Consider the following 23,459-nt stretch of genomic DNA (forward strand, 5'->3'; position numbering starts at 1 on the left):
CAATTACTCTAGGGTGCTTAGTGAAGAGAGAAGACAAGTTCATCTCACGTTTGTTCATTGACTGAGTGGCAGCAGCATCTGCCACTCAGAAACTAAAAGATTCTCCCCCAGTGCGCTCCCCAAATGTTTATTAGTTGTGGGGATCTGTATTGTGATGTTATACAGGGCTCCATGCCAGGCAAGCACTTTACAAATGTAAAGGACGGGCTCCTGTCCCAAAGAGGTTACAGTCCTGCAAACACACGAGTAACTTTTATTTGGTGAGGAGTCCCATTGGAGTCACTGGGATTGACTATGTCAGCAAAGTCACTGATGTGCACAAGGGTTTTGTAGGATCAAGTCCATGACAGACAATAGTCCCCTCCCCTGACAGCCGGGAGAGGCTGCAACACAAGATATTAGGTCTGTCTTTTTACCTCGGCTCTATTTGAACCCTTGTCTCACTGAATCTATTCATTTGTCAATAGTCTCTTGTGGCTGATTTTTTTAATCACCACCTATTTCTCCAATTTATTGTTTTTCATTAAACGGCTAATGGGAAACACAAAATTAATGACAATGGCCTCTGCTGCTCCAGCAGCTTTCCCCCAGACAGTTCTAAGAGCATTTTATAAACTGTATATGAAAGGGCTCACTTCACACACCATGGAAACGCAGCCATCTCTGGGGTGGAACATAGTGGCAATTTAACAGCTCACAGCAACACTACTCAATGTTCTCACCACCAATTCACTGCTTAGTAAAGATGAAGAGAGTGGCTTGCTCCCTCACTGAACAGGGAACACACCAGGCTGCATTGTGTAAAAAGCCCCCTTTCCCAGACACATTTCACACTAATGCAAGGGGCTGATTTAAGGTGATTCTTTTGTCCATATTGGGGAGATTGGGTTTTTTAAAAGACAGTCCCTCCTTTGAAGTGCTCTCAGGCAGAAACCCCCCCTTCCCCTCCTCAAGGCAGCAACACCACCCCATTCCAGGTCTAAATGCCAAGGAAACACCAGCCCTGGCTCCCAGTCACAGTTATTTAGTATGATTTGGCTCCAACAGGTATTTACAGTTCAAAGGGCTTTGTGGCCTGTTTGGGGGGTGTCCCTCCCCCTCTATTGTATCCCCTTATCTGGAGCAGGCTCTGACAGGCTTATGCTCATTCTGCCAGGGTAGATAGGGAAGGCTGGTCTCACTGCATCTGGCCTTCATCCCCCCCCACTCCCACCCCGCCCCCAGGAGCAGGGAGATACTGGTACAGCCTGGCCTGGCTGGGAACACCATGGCACAGGAGCTGCGCTGCCCTTGTGTACACAGTCATCTGCAAACAAGCTTGTCAATTATTAATAAAGCTCAACTCAGCCCCAGGAAACTAAATCCGAGCAGGGAAGGAGGCACAGGGCTTAGTTCACGGGACAGTCACTCCCTAGGGAAATGCAGGAAGAGGACTCTCTCTCTAGATCAGGAGCATAGATAGCTCAATAGAGTTTCCTAAGAACAGCTGATTCCACTGAAAGGGAATCTTTGCTCTGCTTTGGGTCGCTCACCAGCATAGTCTGGAGTGAAACTGACTAAGAAGCGAGAAGAATGACCACTGATTCAGGTAACGTGAACTTTCATTTCTTTTGGGCGGAGTAAACAATGCTTGGACATTGCACAATGCCTGGACATTGCTCTTCATACACTTGGGTGGCTCGAAGGCAAGTGCTCAGCTCTATAAGGGCCAGTTCAACTGCATTTGGTTGTGTCTGGAGGTGGGAGACCCCTGTAGTCTGTGCAGTTCGTAGCAAACTAGGGTCTACCAAGAGTTATACAATCTCCTCTGTGAGCTAAGAAAATACCATAATCTCCCTGCCACGGATGGGGAAACTGAGGCACAGGAGGAGTTTGGCAACTGACTCAAGGTCATATAGCAAGTCAGCATCAGAGCCAGGAATAAAACTCAGGAATTCCAGGTTCCCAGACGAGGCTCAGAGCATGTTACCTCTTACATTATTAGTTCATGTAAAGAGAACCCCCCTCTGGAGAGTAGCACATTAGAGACTAGTACCAGCTGCCAGAGCTCTTTTCTGATTCACAAAGCGATGCATAGTGTTTTGTGGGGAAGGAGGAAGTTGGTCTGTGCATGTTTGGGAGAGTTTCCATGTGGCTGGGAGCTCCCAGTCACCAAAGAGGGGGAGTGACTTCTCACACTGTCGAGCTGCAGCAGATTTCAGGGCCTTGCCAGTCAGGTTCCTAACAGGAGAAACCAGTGGCATGGAATCTGGGTATTTACACTATCTACAACAGCCCTTGGACAAAGGTGGTCACAAACAGCATGCAGGCAATCCCCTCCCTCAGGAATTGCAGCCAAAACCCAATGCCTAGTTTCCAAGAGGAAATTCTGCCCCAAGAATTGGGGCCAGATAGGAGAGCAACTCAGACAGGTTCTTTCTCCTCCAGGTCTATATGGAGCCTCAAGGAGCTGCAGCTTCAAGCACAGGCTGTTTGTAGGTGGCTCTTCAACCACCTGGTGGGTCATGGGCATGGGGACACATGTGAACAGGTGTATCCATGAGGCACGCTGCTAAGCCAAGTGGGAATCAGGCAGAGGTCTAGCTGGTTTGGAGCTACACGGAGTCCCCCGCAGAGTTTTGGGTTTGAACAAACATCACAACTTTTGAGCAAAACTCAGTCGAGACAGCTGGGTTCCAGCTGCTCTCCTGGGGAACCCCTGAATTTCATTGGATTTAGAGAGAAAACACGTGAATCCATTCTGTGTGGCACTGAACATCAAATATAAGGCCAGGTGCCGAGGAGCAGGCCCAGTGACATCCCAATGCCACGATCACACTGCAGCCATGGTACACAGGTGCAGCCCCTGCAGTAGCCAGACTGCTGTAAGGTGTGCGCAGGATAAGGATGCTGTGTCTCCCTGCAGTACCATCTGAGGATTGCCCTATCTACAGCTGTTCTGCAGCTTGGACCCACTTGCTATGGGGGATGCATGTGGTCTTGCTGCCAGAGCATCATGCTTCCCCCAGAGGGCCTGAATGGAGAAGTCAGCATAAGCGACCGATTCCTTCCCTGGCACAGCTGGGTGTTGGGGGCACCCTACTGCTGCGTCTCATTAAGGAGGGTCCCAAGGAGCTCACTCAAAGACCGGAGGACATACAGTCTGAGCAAATATAACTTTTTTCCTCTGGGGGGTGGGGGGAGATTCGAGTCAATTGACACACTTCACAAAGTCATGTTGATGTTGGCAACTTATTTTAGCTGATAAAAAAATCTGCAAAAGTCAAAACATTTTTTGTCATTTTTGAAACAAAACATTTTGACTTTTTGATTGGAAACACCTTTTTAAAATTACCTTTATTTCTTTAATTTAAAAGGAGTGGGGTGGGGAGCTCAAAATTGAAACAAAACATTTAGCTCGACCCCAACTGAGCTAAATTTATTTATTTACTTTTTGATTTGCTGAACTGGAAAATTTCACTTTTGGGTTGACCCAAAATGATTTTTTCTCTGATTTTTCAGAACTACCAAAATATCCATTTCCCCCACTGTTCTAGTTCCAGAGAAGTGCTCTAGTGTGGGGTGGGTGGCTGGCAGGCAGGCGTCTCTCTCTCTCTCTCATTTGGACATTGTTTTCAATTAATAGTCTGACTCCTGAGGGCTAGTCCTAACTTTGACACTGACTCAAGCACTGACCTTGGGCAAGTCATGTAGCCTCCTTGCTTCGGTATCTCCATGTAGGAAGGAGAGTCATTGCTGCCTTATCTCTCAGAGGTCTGGAGGAGAGGGAATAGTCACTCACAAACCTAGCAATATAAACCACTAATGAAGGGCTGGATGTTACTTGGATTTCTTTACAGTTGCTCCTCTCCTCCAGAGGGGAGAGTCAAAGCCCAGGAGTAGGTTCTCTCTTAGCAAAAGAACTAAAGATAGAAGCTACAGCTGGATGGGCCTAGCGGCCATCCAGGGGTGCTCCCTACTCTGCTCTGCTCTGCTCAGGCAGCTGACCTGTCACTCTGCAGAACACACCCAGCCTTGGGATACTTCTCCCTTCAGAAGGAGCCATGGATGTTTGTTGGCCTCTGGTACTGACACGAAATCTGGTGAGCACCTACTCTTTGGCCTAGGAACAGCTACTCCACAGGGCCTGCTCTGCTCTGACACGCCTCCCCCGTCAGGCCAGATGCTAACCTACCCCAGCTCTTTTATTTATTTCTCTATATCAGCCCAGCATGTGGTGTTTATAGTGGCTGAACCGCAGGAAGGCTGTGGTTTATGTTATGGTAGATACTGAGCAGGAAATCCCCCGACGGAGAGCTGAAGGTGCATGGGGAGATCCAGTCAGCTGGGATGAGGGTTTATCCTGCTTGACCAGGCCACAGAAATTGGGCAAGGCCTAAAAATTTTCTGGGTGCTAGGGAGGGCGGTTCTAGGCCCTCTAGAGCTTTAATATTCAACGCAGAATTTCTTACAGGGTCAGGGCCATTTTCAAGACATTTCATTGCACTCGCAGGTCCCTGGGGCAGGAAGGGTCACTTCTGTCTTGACCCAAAGCTCTTAGGGTGGGTGGTTCTGCCCAGGTCCCTCCTGCTGAAGTGCAGCCAGAACAGACTCTCACTCTCAGCACAAACCAGCAACCAACTCTAAGTCCTGGAACCTGAGCCAAGGACTGACTAGGATTTCACACCAGGGAGGTGGCCCAGTTTGGACAGGTGCTGGGCCTCTCACTCTCCTTGGCAGGTCCCAGCTTCAGGTGAGAGCCCCAATTAGACATGCTCCAATGGCTGTGTGTCCTGCTAAGTGTGGAAGCCAGGCTCTTCTTCCATAGCTGAGATTGATGCCCCGCAATACAACCTGTTATGAGGCTTCTGTGCTGTGCTGGCAGCCACTAGGGAGGGAGGAGGCAGGCAGCAGCCTTAGGGTATGTGCCTGACTTGGTTTGGTTTAATTCTCCTTAGTTGTCTGGAATCCCAGGCATCCAAGATGGGACTCTAGGGGCTTCCAGCTGATGGAGAATTTCCTGCAGGGGATTATTCAGACAGTGATGGCATTTTGTACACATATAGCACCCTTCTTCTGGAGATCTCAAAGTGTGTCACCAACCCTCCCTAGACCTCCCACCCAAGTAAGAGATCATTCCCTCCATTTTAAAAATGGAGAAACCAAGGCATGGAGAGGGTGCAACTTGCCCAGTGTCACACGGGATGAGTTCATGTCTTCTCTCTTTGAGAACACAATGCCAGACACGCCATTAGCATAGACCTCCCCTTAACAGCAACAGTGACATATTGGCCAGAAGGTTTTCTTCCTCCTCTAGATCCCCTCCCACCCCCTTGGAAGATCAGTGGGATACAACCCCGCTCAGCTGAGACTCAGCCCGCCCACAGCGATACTCAAACTTAATTCTTGTCTTGAGACACCAAAGGCCATGAAGAGTAGAAACCCACTGACTCACAGTAAAGTCAGTCGCAGAGCAGGGAATGGAACCCAAGAGTCCCAGATTCCCTTCAACAACACTGCCTCATTTTAAAGTGTCACATGCCCAGCTATGCTCTCAGAAACCACCAGCTGCAGCTGGGCCCACAGTGACATTTCAATAGCCCAACGCATTGCACCTTGGACCAAAGTGCCATTGCACTCCAGAGCAGCCACTGAGAAGGTTTTTGCTCTGTCAGGTCACTTCCTTTTTCAGGCGTTTGCTTATGGGGCAGAGCATTATTATTGCAGACACCCTTCTCCTAGAATGGGGGAAAGGAGATTTACAGATACTAATCAGCAGGCCCCAAATTGTAGTGATCTTACCGGATATGTGACTGACTCACCATGTGGCCTTGCACAAGCTACCTCGCCTTGCTGTAGCAGCTTCCCCACCTATAAAATGAAGATAAAGAACACTTATCTACCCACAGCGTACGGGCATTATGGGAATTATTTAACTGTGCAGTGCATTCCATTTATAAAAGCATTTATATATGGTAAGCGTTAGTAATTAATGTATAGGCTAAGCACAATAATTTATGCCCATTTAAATAAAAACAACAAGTATAAATGCAAACACTGCAGGAGAGAGCACAGCGTGTGAGTCTCCTGTGCAACAAGCCGCAGCCCCTCAGAGTCAAAGGACAGCTGTCTTTGTATGTAGGCAGAGTCCTTTAAAATCTAAAAGGTGCACTACACGAGAAGGTGGCGTGGCAGCATAGCTACATAGCACCACTGTCCCTCTGCCGTCTTGAAAAATCACCATGAGCTGAGATTTGGTGCACAATGGCAGCTGACAGAGTTGTCCAGGATGGTATGGACACACTGGGTTTTTTGGTATAATATGTTAATTGGATCACCCCCAGTAATATTACAAACCACCAGAACATGTTGTCCCCATGTATGTAGATCATATACATGAAGTCACGCAACTTTCTGTGCTGAGTCACATGTAAATAACCCCATCATGTTTTCAACAGCACTTTTAATTTCACATATCAACAGGCTATGATAACAGTTTCCAAAAAGACACCGAATTTTTTTTCGTTTGTCAACTCCCTTCTTCTCCCCTCTCCAAGAAGAACCTGCGGTTATTTCCTACTAAAAAGAAAACATCCCCTGGTATGCAGAGCCATGCTGCCGTTAGCAAGCCTCCAACAAAAAAACAGGGCAGAGGAAAAAAGGCAGTAAGGCCACCAAGCAGTGATTAAACAACCAGATCTGGTATGAAATAAACTCTACATTAGCGGAGCCTTGGAAACAACAGGCTGATGCTCAGTTCAAGGAGCGAATGAGGTGCAATTACACTGAGATTCTTCTGTTCTTGTCAATCAGTATTTACAGCGCTGTAACAGCCACCTCTGTCTTTGCTATTCACTTGGCCTGAGACAGGTACACAAACACCGTGTTGACGGCAATTCTAATGCATTGGGCTGATTCATGAGTACTGAGTAAAAGCAGAAGTCATTGTGCCCAGCCAGGCCTCTAGAGGTTCTGAGATTTGAATAAGCCCCTCTCCTGGGCCAATAGGGTTGAGCTGGAAACCTCCAGAGAACAACGTGTCCCGAGATTTCTGAAGCCTGTTGCTTCTGGTCTCCCAGCGCCCCCACAATATCTCAGCACAGCTGCTTGTGGCACAGGAGAAAAACAAAGCTAATGTCTCACTGCAAGCTGACAGTCTGGGTCAGTTCAAGGGCGGCTCTTATTTGGCTGGGCCTGTCTGTGGAAGGGACCTAGGAGGCCCACAGCACGAACGTGAGGATGAGCTGTTTTGGCTGCCCAGCTCCATGTAGAGCCGTTCTTCTTCGTGGAAGTCGCGTTAGTTTGTGAGGCATGTCTGAGCACTTTGGAATGAGGAATCTTCACTTCCTTAGACCAACAATACCAGCAAGTGCCTGTCACTCACTTTAACCTTTGCTGCAATTTCTTCAAAGGGCCAGAGACGGAAGGCGACCTCTCCTGCACCTCGACTGAGGGACTGAGGAGCTGCGAGCCCCTGGAGAGAGGCAATGCCAGCGTGGAGGGAGCGATGGGGCCAGCCTGGGGTGCCACTCCAGACCACAGCAGAGGAGGGATTACAGGCCTGGGGCAGCAGGACTGTGCTGGCAGCACCTCTTCTTGTGGACTCACAAGTACAGCGGTCGAGCCCAGCCTCCCTGCAGGTGATGGGCAAGAACCCAAGTGCACTTCAGGAGTCACCAACACAAGCTTTGTTGGGGATCCCCCACCCTATTCTCCTCCAGACCCAAAGACTGCTCACTTGATGTACCCACCTTTCCAGGCCGTCTCAGGACAAGTGCCCATCATGTACCAGCCAGGACCTTTGCAGCAGAATTTACCTCCTGGCTCCTTCCCATACACTATTGTATGTAACCACAGTAGCACTTCTCATGACTATTGAGTGTAATGTTCGTCCCTATCCTGCAGTCCCCCCATTCTCTCTCACTGGTTACCAGCATGCTACAGATTAGTTACCTAGGCTGTCATATCCCATGCATGAGCTTCCTGCCTGGGGCCAATCTTCCACCAACGCATGGCCTTTGGGGGGGAAGGAGAAGGCAGAGAATCCACATACTGCCCAAAGCAGACAGCTGGGCCAGCCTTGAGTACATGCAGTGCAAAGTGACTGCATGGACTGAGCCACTTGTAGGCTAGTCCCAGCTCAGCCTCCAGCAGCAGGGTCAGAAGGGGAAGCCAGCAGATGGTATGTAAACAGGCAGGTCTGTAAACAGGCAGGTCTGTACATTGCACAGAGAGTTCCCAGAAGTCCTAGAAAAGGATGATGCAGAATTGCCTCCCAAAGGAAATGGTGGAAGCCCCAAGGCTTGAGACCTGGAAATCTGGAGTGAATGACAATGAAATAAATAGCATAAGGAGCAATCCCTCAGAGGGAGTGGGTTGACCTACATGGGTCCTCTCCAATCTGCAACTCCAGCAATTCCACAGCAAAGGGATTCCCAAGGCAGTGACCCTTTGTCCTTGGATCACTCTCTCCACATCACCTGTGTTCAAGAATTACCAGAATTCTTTGCTCTGTGTTGCAGTACAACGGGCTTCCTGCCAGTCGGCTTCCAGGAGCAGCAGAGAGGAGGCGTCCGCCCAAAGATTATATGGTGGAGTCGGTGCTGGTGACGATTTTCTGCTGCTTATTGACGGGGGTGATCGCCCTTGTCTACTCCCATGAGGTAGGATGTGCCCTTTCCTCCCTGTGGCCTGCGCTCTCTGACCTTGGTTGGAGGAGGGATGAGGGGTCCCTGTGCTTAATATAGTTTATTCACCTAGTTAGGAATGTGGTTGGTTACACAGAACAATTGGCAGCACTGACAAGAAGCACTCCAGTTGCTAGGCACCAGTTACATGTTCATTTCACTGGGATTCTTTCCCCATGCCCCACTTTATCCAAGGGACATTGATTGTCAGCTGTAAGGATATGCTCACATGATCCTAAGAAAGCTCTGCTTAACGCCCTAACGGATGGCCGTACCGGTCAACAAGGCCCCTGTCAACAGGTGCTTGGGATGTGGGAAGGCAGGAAGAATTCCTTTCCTCTCCAAATCTGGTGATCAGTTCAGCATGGTGCATGTGACCACCCAGCTCCATGGTTAAACTTCCAATTCCCATTTATACTAGGAGTCCCAACTAATTGTCTATTTGCTCCTTGAATCCTAGTAACATGGATTCTGCAAATACCTCATGGGGCAGAGAATTTCCAATGCGGACTGCGCTCTGTGAAGTAAAGCCCTACACATACTTAGCCCAGAGCTCTGGAAATAAAATAATGCCCTGGTCATCCCATGGCTGCTTAGTTCATACATATCTGTACATGGGTCATTATGGCCAGACAATGTACTCCTGTGTGTCTGACAGGGTGAATAAGCTGGTGGTTGAAAGACAGCCTGGTGCATCTTGCTGCACTTTGGATAGATAACCAATGCTCTTTCTTATCAACAAAAGGGCTTTTGGGAAGGGTGCTGACCGTGCCTGCTGGTTTTCTGCATGGATCCATAGTCAGAGCCTTTGATGGTCTGAAATTTCATCCGTTTTCTTCTTCATTAGTCATAGTTAGTGCCTTCGGTTTTTATCAGATATGCTTAAAGCTTTTTACAGGGAAACAGGGTCCTCTGTTTGGGAGGCCTCAAAACTGTCTTTGAAGTGCAAGAAACTTGCATCTCTCTTCTCATTGTCCACATTCTCTCCCCCAACCCTAGACACGAGCAGCCCTGAACAGAGGAGACCTGATCCAAGCCAAGCTAGCATCCAAAAAAGCCCGATCACTGGTTCTCTTCAGCCTGCTCTTTGGAGTGTTTGTGTGCATCAGCTGGGTCATCTATGTAGTGGTGGTCCTTTATGTATGATAGAGCACCCCAGAGACGATAAGCCGCATCATGTGAAGAGCTCACCACCATCATCAGCGGCACCTGGGGGAGCGTGGCAAGCACATAGTCGTGAGCTAAGAGAAGTGCCATGATACTGCAAGATGGCATGGAAATCAGAGGGTCTCTAAGCTGCCATGCTTTCTGCCAGCAAATACCATGCAGCACAAGTGTATGCTTGCCCAGCCCCTGGGATTGTATTTCATTCCGTTCCTCAAGTGCAGTGACTGTGGGGTATTGTGCCAGGCCCAGCCAAACCAGCAGCACCATGGCAACGACGTAGATGCTGTCCCAAAGCTAGCATGGAAGCAACCCACCTGCCTCATCCAGCCCCAGGGGACTGCAAGACAAGTGAGCAAGCTCCACTGGACTGACCGCTGCGTTGCTTCAATAACTTGGGGCAATCCAAAAGCTGAACATCAGCTTCACAAAACACTATGTGTCCCAGGGCATTTCCATGATTTATCAACATCCAACACCTCATTCACAGCTTGTGGCCTCCAGTCCCAGAACAGCATCTTGGTGGGAAGAAAACGTGCAATGTTGGCAAGCTGAAGGCAAAGAAGCTGCCAGCACAAGAACCCTCTCTCTCCTCTGCTAGGATATCCCAGTTTAGCTAGAATTCCTTTGTGGCTTGTGCTGAACAATGATCTATCTAGAAAAGGCAGAATCACGTCAATCATTGGAGAAAACAACCCAGACACCTGCAGGAGAAGAGGTAACGTCTCTCCTGTTATATGTTATCCGATGGCAACACATTTTGTGATTGTGTTTTAGGCACACAAAATCTGGAGGTATCACTCCAATTCATAGGACTTGAAGAAGAAGAAACACACCTTCCTGATGGCCTGAATATCGCAAGCTTTTAACATCCAGAATCTATGTTTGAAACGGCCAGCAAGGAAAACAAAGGCTGTGTTATTTCAGGATTTCACAGGAACAGTTTAACCCGTTCTGGGGATTGTGGCCCAAGAAAGGTCAATATGAAAACACTTTAATAAAAAAAAGAAAGAAAAGAAAAGAGACCCATATATCCCCCATTGCTGCTTCTAGATTTCAATAAAAAAACAGGTTTGTCGAAATCTCATGTTTCCATATGTAACTATACGCACATCATAGACCCCCATTGACCCATTTTAAAATCAACCACTCTCTTATGGGCAGGCTTATTCATTATGGCATTTCCTGTGCCTTCTCCTGGAGCAACTGGTTCTGGCCACTGTCAGAGACAAGATCTTGCCTGATACAGCCTAGCATTTCCTATGCTCTTCATCCTGAGAAGGGGACCCTTTAGGCTGAGGTGGGAAAACATGGATGGGGCCCTCCCAATGCTGGGGATATGCTGCCAGTCCCCAGAGCTGTCAATCCCCTTGTCGTGTTCACATGAAACATTGTTTAAATAAAATCCTTGCATGTGACTTGCAGGAGGACGGATGGCTCCAAGGGCATGGGTAGGCCCAAGTGCAGGCTCAGGATAAACAGCTGGCAGTAAGCCATGGCCTAAACTCAGACTCACCTACGCAGCCTGCTGTCCTGCCAGCCTTAAGGGGAAAAGCCTGTTTGTTATTCAAAAGGTTCCAGCAATCACCACATGCTCAGCTCCCTACTGCAGGAGCCGAGGTCTCTCCCTCCCCTAGGGTCGCCGGGCTGTTTACTGAAGCGTCTGCACACATCGTGCGCGTGCAGAGGCAGATGGACTGGCGGGGAGGTCTGTCCCACATGGGCCTCCCAGTTGTTTGCCACTGTGTCATCACAGATGTTGAGAGACTGGAATGAACCAGAGAGATGCATGTTGGGCTGTCTGGTTTGGTGACCACGACAGAGCATGATGAAAAGAAACAGCATCAGCCACTCTTCGGACTTCATAGGCCTTAGCCCTTTTTGCAAGCTTCCACAGAACCCTCCTCCTTTCCTGCAGGATGACAGGCCCCCTGCACACAGCCCCATCCCAAATGTTGTAGTCTCAGGATTTCTGCTGCTCCATTTGCACTTGTACAGTGTGACAGGGGTGTGAATTCTGATGGAATAAGTGGGTCCAGAGAGTCAAGGGTGTTTACATGATCCTGACTCTGTATGACATTAAACAGTTAAACATGGTTTGGGGGTTTGAGTACAGAGACCTTGGCCTGCTTAACCCCATGGCAACAACCACAACTAAAAACATTTGTAACCTTTCATTAAAGAGACAGAAGAAAAAAAACATTTAAAGCATTTGAAACGTGAAGTATTAAGTAAGGCTGTCAGTATGCCTTAAACCCTTTCCTTTAGCTGGGGAGAGTTTTCATAAGGACACCCCCGTCTGATGGTCCATTAGAGGGTATTAAATACTGTAACTGTCTTTTTTGGGAAAAAGAAAAATAGTTGAGATGGGCTGGAGCGGTGGTTGTTAAAGTCCAGTCAACTTCTTGCTTTAATACAAAACACAACAAATGCATAAAAGGGGACAGAAAAGAACAGCAGAGACAGAACATGCAGCTTCTGTCTCTGATGCGGACTTCCACTTGTGAGCAGGCTGCTGCTCTTAGCCTCACTCAAAATCGGGCCAATTTGTTCAAGTTGAGGCATTTCTTTTAGCTGCTGTTTCCGATGGCGGGCTCATGGCAGTTTTGCAAAAGGCAGAGCTGTCTTGGCTAGCTAAGCCACACATCTGCTAGATAGAGGCAGAGAGAGACAGGAAAGAGAAGAAATAAAGTGGGGAAGGAAAAGGACATGAGGGAGGGGTGACAGCAGGAACCCAAGCCTCATGCCAGGGGCTGTTCAGGATTTAGCCGAAGCCAGTGGAGTGGGGATGTCATCTGGGTCCCCCTCTCTGGCCTGGTCTGATCAGGATATCTCGGGATCAGGACAATGAAGGCCCAACAGCATCATGGTGGATGCCAGGGGCGGGGCTCATTCTTTTCAATCTACACCTGATGTTTTGACATGCCCCTCTGAATCTCTAAGGGCCCCAAAAAGGGAGCGATGGGCGGCATCGCCCATCCCCTTCATTATTTTGTTCGCCAGCTAAGCCGAATTCCCAACATCAATTTGTGGTTAATTAATTTCCAATTCCATTGTCCTTGGTTTACCAGTCATGTCTTAACACAGTCCTTGGGTGGTCTCAACAGACCTCTGTGTTTGGACTAATCCAGTCTAACTTTTGCAAGCAATGTTATGTAACTGGCTGAGTTGGACTTTTATTACTTTGGACAAGTTAGGCTACAGGCCTCCACACAAGGTAGGCGTGCCCAACACTGCATCCCCCGACAGCTAGCTTGTTGGAACAGGGAGCACGTCAGTAAGAAGCACACTTGAATTTCAGTGAGTGTGCAATGGGGTCACTATACCTGGAAGTCACAGTGATCGTAGGAAGACACCTTCCTTATAATACAGAGAAGCCTTGAAACTAGACAAATAAATGACATTGCAGGTTACTGTAGCAGTGACCTATCCAAGCTGGCCAGGGTGGGTCCACTTGCAAAACCAAGTGGTTTGCAATTGAAATGCAGTTTTCTGGCCAGCAGAGGGCAGGATTTTCAAAGACTAGGACACAGCTCCAGCTTTGTTTTTCGGAGCTAGCGTGTTCCGAAGTACTTGCAGGAAAAAAGGGGAAGACAGTGTTCAGTGGCACGTCACAAGCATCTTTTCGGCAATTTCTCCAAAGAGCTTAATGCAGGTAAAGCAGGATTGTTCACATCACTCGCAACAAATATCTCCCTGTAAATCAAGATAATTCTAACTCCGCTGACCTGTACCACCCAGAAGGCAAAACTCTCCAGCCATTGCTATGAAGCTTTGCATCCCCGGCCCTGTACAGCTGCGTATTAGGCAGCCTCCCAAGTCACCACCCCATAGTCCTGCGGTCCAGGCTTTACACAGAAACAGAACAGGAACTTTACCTCTTCATTATTCAGAATCTGCAAACCACCAGGGCCCGGCCTGTACACAGCAGAGCTACCCCCTGAACCACCCCAATGGCTTCTCTTTGCCAGCTGGGATAAAGCACTTTTCCTCCCTGGCTAGGCTGCTTATTTAAACCACCTGTATGTAGGAAGGTGAGAGACAAAGGCTATTAATCACCGTGGAAACAGCAGCCCCCTCAGGTTTGCATGTTTCTCTCCTCTCTTAAAGCAGTTTTCAGAGATGCGCTTGGAAGGAGGTTATTTCGTTGAGTTTAACACAGGTGGGAAACACAAACGACTCCATTATCTGACAGAGGGCTGAGGCTGCCCCCATCTGCTTTTGGCAGCACTTATTTTAAACTATATTAGAAGGGTCTCGCCCAAACTCTGGGAGCCTCTAGATTATTACAATAAAATAAAAACAAACACCCACAATTCTAATGGCTGAATAGCCTTTAAAGCTCCCACACTGCCCTCATCATCCCGCTCAACCCCTGCATTAGCAGGCAGGACTCCTGGGGTCTCTTTCCAGCTCTGTGCCGTACTTGTGGCGACACTGAGGAAGTTGCTACAACTCTCAGCGGTCCAGTTTTCCCACCTGTGGAAGAGGCGCTGTAAGGCTGAGTTGTTTGGAGAGCACCTGGAGATCCTTAGCAGAGACTAAAAAAAAGTTCAAAAGGTGACACAGTCATCATGTGGCCCTAGGCCTAGAAACAGAGACCAGGTCCTTGCAGGTCCTGCCCTTGTCGTTTGTTAACATCTCCTGTATCCCCTTTCAATCCCACTTTAGACATTCAGATGTAGGACTCTGAGAAACTGGCAACGATGACATGCCTGCACTGGGTAATCACCCAGTCACCACCACCCATGGAGTTTGCCGCTGTGCTGACACCACTAATTGTTAGGCCAACCAATATCATCTCATTGTTTCCTTGTACGCCGCATCTGTCTAGATCTACCTGTTGTCTCTTGTCTTATACTTACATGTTAAGCTCTTTGGGAGGTGGGGGGACTGGCTTTGTTTTGTTTGGACAGCCCCTAGCACAATGGGATCCTGGTCCAGGCAGCAGCTTTATGTCAGAGTGAACCTAACTGCTAACAACTGAAAGCAAAGAGGGAAACACCTGAAAGAGAAATAAGAGCATATTTCAGCCCTAGGGAAGCACTACTGCTATGCACTTCTACAGCATGGTTCATCACAAGATTTCACATCACCTCTCAAGGCTGCCAGGTGTTACCCACAGCTCCCACGAAGTGTCAGTGAGGGTTGAGAACACTTGGCCCCTTGCAGGATTAAGCCCTTAAAATGTCAATGAGCTCTCAACAGGGGTAGCCATGTTCGTCTGTATCAGCAAAAACAACGAGGAGTACTTGTGGCACCTTAGAGACTAACATTTATTTGGGCATAAGCTTTCATGGGCTATAACCCACTTCATGAGATGCATGGAGTGACAAAAAGTAGGCAGGTATAAATATACAGCACATGAAAAGATGGGAGTTGCCTTACCAAGTGGAGGGTCAGTGCTAAAACGAGGCCAATTCAATTAGGGTGGATGTGGCTCATTCCCAACAGTTGACAAGAAGGTGGGAGTATCAATATTTCTGTGAGGAAGTTACGGGATAAGACAGAGATCTCCTTTGCCCATCACTGAAATGTGGCCACTTCTGCAGTGGAACATGGCAACCGCCTAAAAGTGCTGAGCTCATGTTACACAGCCATTTGGGCATGAAATACAAGGGGCTAAGCGAGCTCTGAGAAGCAAAAATTATTACGTTGTCTGAAGAACAGATCACTTCTAAACAGAAAAATGAGGCATGCATAGAAATGGGCTGCGATTCTGATTAGGACAGACAATGCTTGACGCTCCTATAGTGCTTTCCATCAGAGGATCTCCAAATGCTTCATGAAGCAAGCCTAACACCCTCCCTCTAGAGTAGTCATTTTAGTTGTGGGCAGTGAGACACAGCCAGGTGAAATGACTTGCAGAAGGACAGAATGAAATAGTGACACAACTGGAAATAGAACCCAGGAGAGCTGACTCCCAGGTCTGTACTTCAAAACATTAGGCCATCCTTTCTTTGCCTTATAGTAAGGGTAAAATGAACACACACACTATACTGACTATGGTGCAGACAGAGACACAGTTTGTGTGTGCAGGGTCTCTCTCTCTCTCCTCTCCCAAAGCAGCAACTCTTGACTGCCAGAGGGAGTGTTTTTTTCCAGCCAGCTCTGATGTGGCATACCATGTGTCACGCCCTGTAAGACCATCTGTCTTTAGCGTTGCTTTTGGTATGCGACTCGGTCAGTGTCTGAGCATCCTACACTCCAATCTGGCAGATGCAGATTATTTCCAGTGGAATTTTGAAATTTATCCAGGACTGAAATAGAGCAGGAGCACCACATTATCAGCAATCCATGCCTTAGGAGCAATTATTTATAGGCTTGTGCAGAGTGTCACAGCGCCACTTTCACAGCTACGCTGCAACATACACACATCCTTCTTCACGTGTTCTATCGTGGATCCCCTCCTCCTATTGGCTATGTGAATATGGATGTTCAGGGGGTAAGTGGCACCTCATGGAGGGCTCCTTGGAAAGCACCCCTAATTCTGTGCCAATGAATAAGCTTGAGCTGGGGAGGGAGGGGGAAGAAAAATGTTCTGGCTCTGAGATGTGTGTGTGTTTTACCAGGAGAAAACGGAAGGCCAACTGAAGAATGAGACCCAGACAGAGGAAAAACACAGAAAATACGAGGCCACACCAGCAGAAGTGGATTCGATTGTCACTTTAATCCGCAGACTGCTGCATGCACTGTAAACATGATCGTTAGGCTGGATTCTTTATCGGTATTTATTTTGCTTTAATATAAAAGTTACAGGTTTGAAATGTTTGCAGGAGGTTGTCACTATCAGGATTGGCTTAGTGGTAAATAGATAATACAATGTAACATTCTGGGATGGCAGGAGAGACTTGGGGTCAGCATGGCTGGCAGGTGGCTTGGCAGAGTTCAGGTAACACAGGGCTCCCTTCCACAACTCCAGATAGATCTGCTGTCATCACAGCGGTAATGTACAAACTGGCGTCATCTCTTATTTGGCCTCTGTCTGACTGTTCAGTCAATGCTTTAACATCCCCCACTCCTCCCAGAGGGGAAATGGTCTAAGGACTCTACCTGCAAGAGGCGTGACTGACCATTACATTTGCAGTTCTGCAGACAGCTGAAGCACCCGGCTTCTGATCACAGGGAAGTATTAGAGTAGAGGAGTGAACTCTTCACACCCACAGAACTGCTAGGCCTGACACTGACAGGGAACCAAGATGTTACTGAAGCTCGTTTGTACATGTGATGAGAACGTTCTGGTGCCCCTCCCCAAAAGCACTGCTCATTCTGCTGCTCCACTGCCTGTCCACAAAGTGAGTCACCCCAGTTCTGCCAAGGCAGCCCCACTACTCATCAAAACAACACGCACAAACCTAAAATTGACAGGAAAGCCAGCACTCTGAGTATCACACAGGGATGTCCTCAAAGAGCCATAAGAATGGCCCTACTGGGTCAGACCAACGGCCCATCTAGCTCAGTATCCTGTTTTCCGACAGTGGCCAGTGCCAGATGCTTCAGAGGGAACCAACAGAACAGGGCGATTATCAAGTCCCAGGTTTTTCTTCTCCAGAGTTGTCTTTGCCGGAGGTACTGTGTTGATGGGATTCGGGTCACAGCAGCAGCTGTCAATCAACTGCCCTCTCCCAGGTGGTTATTTGCACAGTCAGCAGTCAAGCAATGATCTCACAGCAGCCATGTAGCAAGCAGCAAACACACCAGTGGCTTGCTTTTCACTAGGAGCTGGCTGTATGTGGATGGGCAGTCTTATCTCCGTCTGTGCTCCTTTCAGAGGGGTCTTGTCTGCAGTTTAGTTGCAAGGCAGGGACTTGAAACAGTTACACGGAAAGGCCAGAAAAGACGTGAGCATCTGTGGGGCAGCTTTTAGGACAAGGTGCATTTCCACTGAGGTGCGTCTGCCTGCTGAGGTCTCTCCCCCGCCCCCCCAACAGGTGGACAGTGCCAGTCTCAGACTTTAACCCACAAGGGGCACAACACACACACATACACACACACAACCACGCTGGAACACACTGAAATGAAAGGACAATTTTAGCAACACAACCACACAAAATACTGCTATAAATCACCTATGCTACAGCACACACCTTAAATAATAAAGTGACATGTTCAGAACCAAACAGCAGAGGATCTTGCACAAGAGGTGGATTGTATTTGCTGTTTCACAGATCGCAAAGACTTTACCATGCAAAGTAGCCAGCTCGATAACACACACAGATTAGCTACATAAACAACAAATCTAGCTTTATAAACTTGTTAAATTTCTCTCTTTTTCAGATTCAGGGCCTTCAGTATTGAGAGGCTTCTCCTCTCGGACTGTTCAGACTACCCTTTCTAGCGGCTGCATGGATCCAGCCAGGAACAGTCTGTTGGCGTCTGGGTCCCCCCTATATTCCCTTTATATGAAATACAGCTGCATTGACGGAATAATCGTTTCATGCATTCTCCCTAGCTAGCCATTCGTGTTCGGAATGGTTCGGCCTGTAACATGGCAAAGACAAGTAGAGGTATGTCAGGAGCAAGCAAGAATGCTGCATATGCACAGAAAATTAATCCTGCGCCTAGGAGACTGTGGGCTTGTCTACCCGAGAAAGTCACACCACTTTAAAAATGGATTTAGTTAAACTGGAGCAATAGTCTGCGTAGAGACTCTTATTTCAGGTTAGCTTACGCCAGGAAAGAATTTACTTAAGCTAAATTGACATGAGCCACTCAAACTGAAATAGAAGTGTCTACCCAAACTGGTTTAAAAACATACCTTCAGTTAAACAGGTGCAGGTTTGTGTGGAGACAAGCCCATTATCTTCTGCTTAGAGTGTTCTTTAAAAAAGATGTATAGCTTTAAATAATACTATAAACCAAACAATATGGGTTGTGACTCCAGCTGGTGTCACACAGATTGTCAGTCAAAGCTGCCATTTAACAAAAGGGACAAGGAAAGACTCTGCAATAAGTGTGAAGAAGGAAGGGTTTTGTAACTCTGATTCACTCAGAACAAGGTACGCTTAGCAAACACTGAATGGCTCTTGATAAGGAAGTTAAGGATGCTGCTGGGAGAAGCTCCTATATACACTCCCTAAGACTTACATCCCGAGAAGCTGCAAGGGTTTTGCTAGAGTTCGCTATAAAACACAGTGATTCACTGTCAGGCAAACTACGCAAAGTAGTTCCAAAATAGGCCTTGCAAGGCTGATTAAAATCTACAACATATTCCTGAAAATATGACCAGCACTGTAAACAGTTGATGAAGGACAGAAAGGTTTTGTGTGAATTGGCCAGTCCTAGCTGCGCTGGTGGAAAGGACTGCTCATCTGAGGGCACAACCATGGGGAGAAGGGGTAGAGAAACTGAATAAGGCACACGGACCAGATCAGGGTTAACATGGTACATGACATGCTAACTCCCCGTGACATGCAGGGTTGCCTGTGTCCCACTGAATCTTGACTATACTGGGGACAGAGCTTTGCCAGCTCCAAAGCTGCCTTCTGTCTTTTCCAATGCTAAGATCACAAAATGCAGCACCAAAGGTTATGCAGAGGGAGTTCAATAAACAGTTCTGGCAACAACCCCAAGTGAGGTGGGTGAGGGAGAGAGGATGACCAGTCTTAGCACTGAACACATGCCCTTTCCTTTGCACCTTAGCATTTAAAATTCTGGAAATATTCCTCCTGGCTCCAGATGTCACCTCTGTACTCTGCTCCAGACACAGCTGCCCCAAGCCTCCTTTATTCCAGCACTCGGAAAGACATTTTCACTAGTTGTGGATTTATACATATTGTTTTGCACTTGTTTTCCTTTAAAGCCATTGGCATTTTGACATGCATCAGTCCCCGCCCTCCGTGGAATCTAAATACTAGTATTTACAAATGGACAGTCTTATATACTACAGTATTTACTGTGCAGTAGCTAGTACCATCACTAAGGGATACAGGCTCACACGACACTTGAGCCACAGTACCTTGGCTAGTCCTTCCCAGAGTTGGGAGAGTGACCATCTTTTTAAATAATGAGATTTGGAGGTGATGGGGGACATGATAATGACTGGATACAGCATTCCTTGCCCATGTTTTCAGTGCCTCTTCCATATCTGTGGTGGTTGCCTTCCTCCCATTAAGGTCAGAGAGATCTGGGGCAATTAGATTTAATAACCCTGTAAACACACACAAACGCTTCCAAAATAGAGCTTCTCTGGCAGAGAGAGCGCCTGCAACCCCGTCTTCCTTGGGGAGAAAGCGATTCATGACCACAGTGAATGGGAGGCAAGAAGGTAACAGAGGCTTCCACGATTCGTGTCTGCTGCATTGGCGCCCTGAGAGCCACAGACATGCAGCTCATGGATGCTAAGCTATTGCTGCTGCCCCCTGGGGCTTGAAGACAAAAGCAAGAGTATTTCGGAACACATGTAAAACATCAATTGGCAAACCAGTAACACGCCTACAGGGATCTTCCTTCCACTGCACTCTCTTCCTAAGTGTAAAGCTGGTTCATGGCATGGAGACACGGGAGGTGGAGGAAGGAGAGTGGAATGAGCATTTGCTGATCTCTTTCCTTGGCTGTTGCTGTCTTATGACACACACGCATTCACAGTTCTTCTGCTGAGAGAATCCAATATTCACAGACCCAGGAAGCAAGCAACTGCTACCAACTGGACAGGAAGAGTGCGTCATCCAGTAACAGGTACAAATATTTACTCCAGTCTCATAGCTGCCCTCGGTGCATCTGCAGAGCGATTCTCCTCGCTCACACCCTCCTCCTCCTAGGTTTTCTCTTCCCTGTCTGTTTTTCGCCTCGTTATGTTTCGAGGTTTGATTTTGAGAGACAGTTCCCACAAGGCCTCCTCAGCCAAATGGTCACTGAAGTCATTGAAGAATGTGACTATATCGTCATTTCTCTTGACGTCGTAATGTCTATAAAACCAGAGAGAACACTACAATTAACATTGCAGCTAGTTTACCCCGAGAACCACCCCTTAATTAGGGCAATCCCAAACTATCTGGTCTGAAATACATTCTACGTTCCAATTCTCGAAATTTATACAACAGGACCATCTGCTTGAAGATACCAGTATATTGGTGGAGGAGAGGCAAATGTGGTACTGATCTTTTACAAAGGGAAAGAACAATAATCCTGGCAATTACCATCCACCCAATAAAGAATAAATCACAGCAGACAAGAGAAGAGATGGAAGGTTCTCTGCATGGGACGTTTAAAACAAAGGCTGGATAATGTACTAGGCAAACACACTGTAGGGATCATAAGTGAATTCAAAAGAATGAGAGACTAAAAGCAACCTAACAGTTCTTCTGTCATCTTGAAGATTCTCAGTCTGTCCTATAAATCCCTGACTATAATGCCTACATTCTCCTAGCCAGGTTTCCTCTTTGCTGCAGCAGCATTGCATCCTTTGCATCCCTCATGCCTCGTTCCAAACTGGTTTAGAACAACACCTCAAAGGCAGCTCCGAGTCCCTGCTCATCGCTGTAGGCCAGGCAGATGGCTGTACTTACATTTGTTGGAAGCACCTCATGCTGTCCAGGATGTTAAACTGTTGCCAGCGTTTGGAAAAGTTCACTTTGCCATCAATGTAATCTGGGTTTCCCAGGTGAACAAAGGTCAAGTCCTGCAGAATCAGGCCTCTGGAAGAGAGAAGGGTGGAGCATGCAGGGAGGAGGGAAGACAAGCACAGAGCTCCAGGTTAGTCACAAGCACTTCAGAGCCAGCTGAAAGGCAAGTAAAAAAATCAACCCAGCTGCTCAGTGCTGCTGCCATGGTTAGCTCCTGCCTTTGAAATCAGAGGAAGTCAGTCCTTTCAAAAGTGCATGGGCTCAAAGCTCCTGACATCATGGGTGCAGAGGTAGGATCCTACAGATGAAGCATTAATACTTAAACCAGTGATACTGGGAACCAGTTTCTGCACCAGAGAAAAATTATTTACTTGAATGCATCTGAAAACTGGGAGAAGACTATATGAAGTTGGCACAAGAAGTGTGGGCTGGCATCACCCCTGGAAGAGGGGACAGAGAGTAGCGGTTTGAGACTCCCTCAGGTTTTCTGCAAAGGATGAGAGCTTTCCAATTCGCTGGGTGCCCTGCGGGCTAGAGCCACCCAGGGGAAGGCACTGAATCATGTTTTCCATCCACCCTGGCCGCGCCTCCCTTCCTCTGCTCTGTTCCTTTTGGGGCTCTGTCATTCTCCAATGGTCCTGAACAGATCCGCTACTTTGTGCCACTGCACTCTCTTCTCCAACAAGCTTTCCACCACTGGGGACCTACGGCAGGCTGGGCCTATGCTGGTAAAGCCTATGGAAGCCCATGAGGAATCTGGCATCCAGACTACAGGATCCCTGCAGTGAAAGGTGAGAACTTTAATCCTGCCTTTGAAAAAAGACAAAGGGGATACATGTTTGCAAAGAGGATTTCTAATTTACCAACACTTCCAGTGTGCAGTGACAGGTCTGGCACATGGGCAGCTCTGAATCAGCTCAGTCTCATGAGATGGGAAATGCACTAACTTCTAACATCTCATGGAGAAACTCCTCTTTTTCTGCACACAACCTTGAAGGGAAGTCTAGTCTAGGGGTCTGTTCTGAGAGTTCCAACTCCTTGATTTCCATTTGCCTTCACTGATTTGCCTTCACGCCTCACTTTCCCCATTTGCTGAAAGCACAGGGAGTTGAGAGATTTTGTTAATTAATGTTTGTAAAGTACTTTGGGATCTTCAGATAACAGTGGCTAAGGAAACCCAAAGCCACGTGACACTGGGAGTGCGCAGCCACAGGGCCAGCGGGAAACCAGTCCTCAAACCAGGCATCCTTGCCGTTTCCAACCAAGTGATGACCTGTTCCAGTCCCGGCACTGCAGCCTCTCAGTCCCAGCAGAACTCCAGAGCCTGAAGGGCCCAGGTACACAGTGACGCATGTTTGAGAAAGCTGTGGGGCTGCAAAGCAGGAATCACCACAGGGAACTGGTACATAATCACTCCGGCTCCCAGCAGTGTGGCTTGAAAGCAGTTATTGGATACCCAGGAATGGGAAGCATTTTCCTCCTCAAGTTTTAGAGCATGGAAGGCTTGCAATAAGGGTTGTATCCTGCACTCTTCATGTTGGGTTGTCCCACACTCATAGCTGAGCGTAGGCTGCCAGGGATCTGCGTGAAGAGACACCCCAAGTGAGAGGTGACAAACCAGTGACCCCCAAGAGGACAGCTACTCACAGGTAAGGTATGCAGGGAGGCTCCACTTCTGCCAGAGCCGCTCGGTAGGCCCGGAAGGACGAGGAGCTGTCGATGAGTGTGCAGTACTCTGCCAGGCCCTAGTGGGACATAACACACACACATGGAATTCATGGTGCAAACAAGCCATCTCTGTAATAGGGTGCATGGACTTAAAGAAATCACATCTCCAAAGACCATAACAGACCAGAGCTAGGGCTTAATCTGCTGCTTTCCTCACCTCCGATGTCTGTTTCTGCCACTCCAGCCTCCGGATGGGTGCTGAATCCAGTGCAGAAAGAATGGCCAGATAGGAGTTAAAATTATTCAGCTTTCGTAAGTGCTGTAAAGAGGGAGAAGACCAGTGACTCCAGAGATGTTGAATACACTCTAGAAACCAACAGTGCTGCCCCTAGTGAAA

The 23,459-nt window shown here is 47.9% G+C and overlaps 2 protein-coding genes across 3 annotated transcripts in view; one reads left to right on the top strand and one right to left on the bottom strand.

The window, feature by feature from the left end:
• The first annotated feature begins 1,297 nt into the window (after positions 1 to 1,297).
• PRRT1B (proline rich transmembrane protein 1B) lies at positions 1,298 to 16,551 on the top strand. 2 transcript variants are annotated; one of them, XR_012155304.1, is made up of 5 exons: positions 1,333 to 1,588; positions 7,392 to 7,822; positions 8,502 to 8,642; positions 9,666 to 10,901; positions 16,403 to 16,551. XR_012155304.1 is itself a non-coding variant. In XM_073314828.1 (4 exons), the coding sequence occupies exons 1-4, from the start codon at positions 1,573 to 1,575 to the stop codon at positions 16,526 to 16,528; spliced, it is 714 nt and encodes a 237-aa protein (XP_073170929.1). In that variant the 5' UTR covers positions 1,298 to 1,572; the 3' UTR covers positions 16,529 to 16,551. The 2 variants fall into 2 exon arrangements, 1 of the variants encoding a protein (XP_073170929.1); XM_073314828.1 differs by lacking the exon at positions 9,666 to 10,901 and having other exon boundaries at positions 1,298 to 1,588.
• Positions 16,482 to 23,459, bottom strand: part of RAPGEF1 (Rap guanine nucleotide exchange factor 1) — a 119,949-nt gene continuing 112,971 nt past the window's right edge. Inside the window, exons 24-27 of the mRNA XM_073314829.1 lie at positions 23,280 to 23,381; positions 23,042 to 23,139; positions 21,338 to 21,466; positions 16,482 to 20,737 (exon numbers count right to left, since the gene is read on the bottom strand). Of these exons, the coding sequence (XP_073170930.1) occupies positions 20,587 to 20,737; positions 21,338 to 21,466; positions 23,042 to 23,139; positions 23,280 to 23,381 (480 nt within the window). The 3' untranslated portion in view covers positions 16,482 to 20,586. The remainder of the gene's footprint in view (positions 20,738 to 21,337; positions 21,467 to 23,041; positions 23,140 to 23,279; positions 23,382 to 23,459) is intronic.

Source organism: Lepidochelys kempii, chromosome 16 (genome assembly GCF_965140265.1).
Source record: "Lepidochelys kempii isolate rLepKem1 chromosome 16, rLepKem1.hap2, whole genome shotgun sequence".
In the NCBI taxonomy this organism is placed as follows: Eukaryota; Metazoa; Chordata; order Testudines; family Cheloniidae; genus Lepidochelys; species Lepidochelys kempii.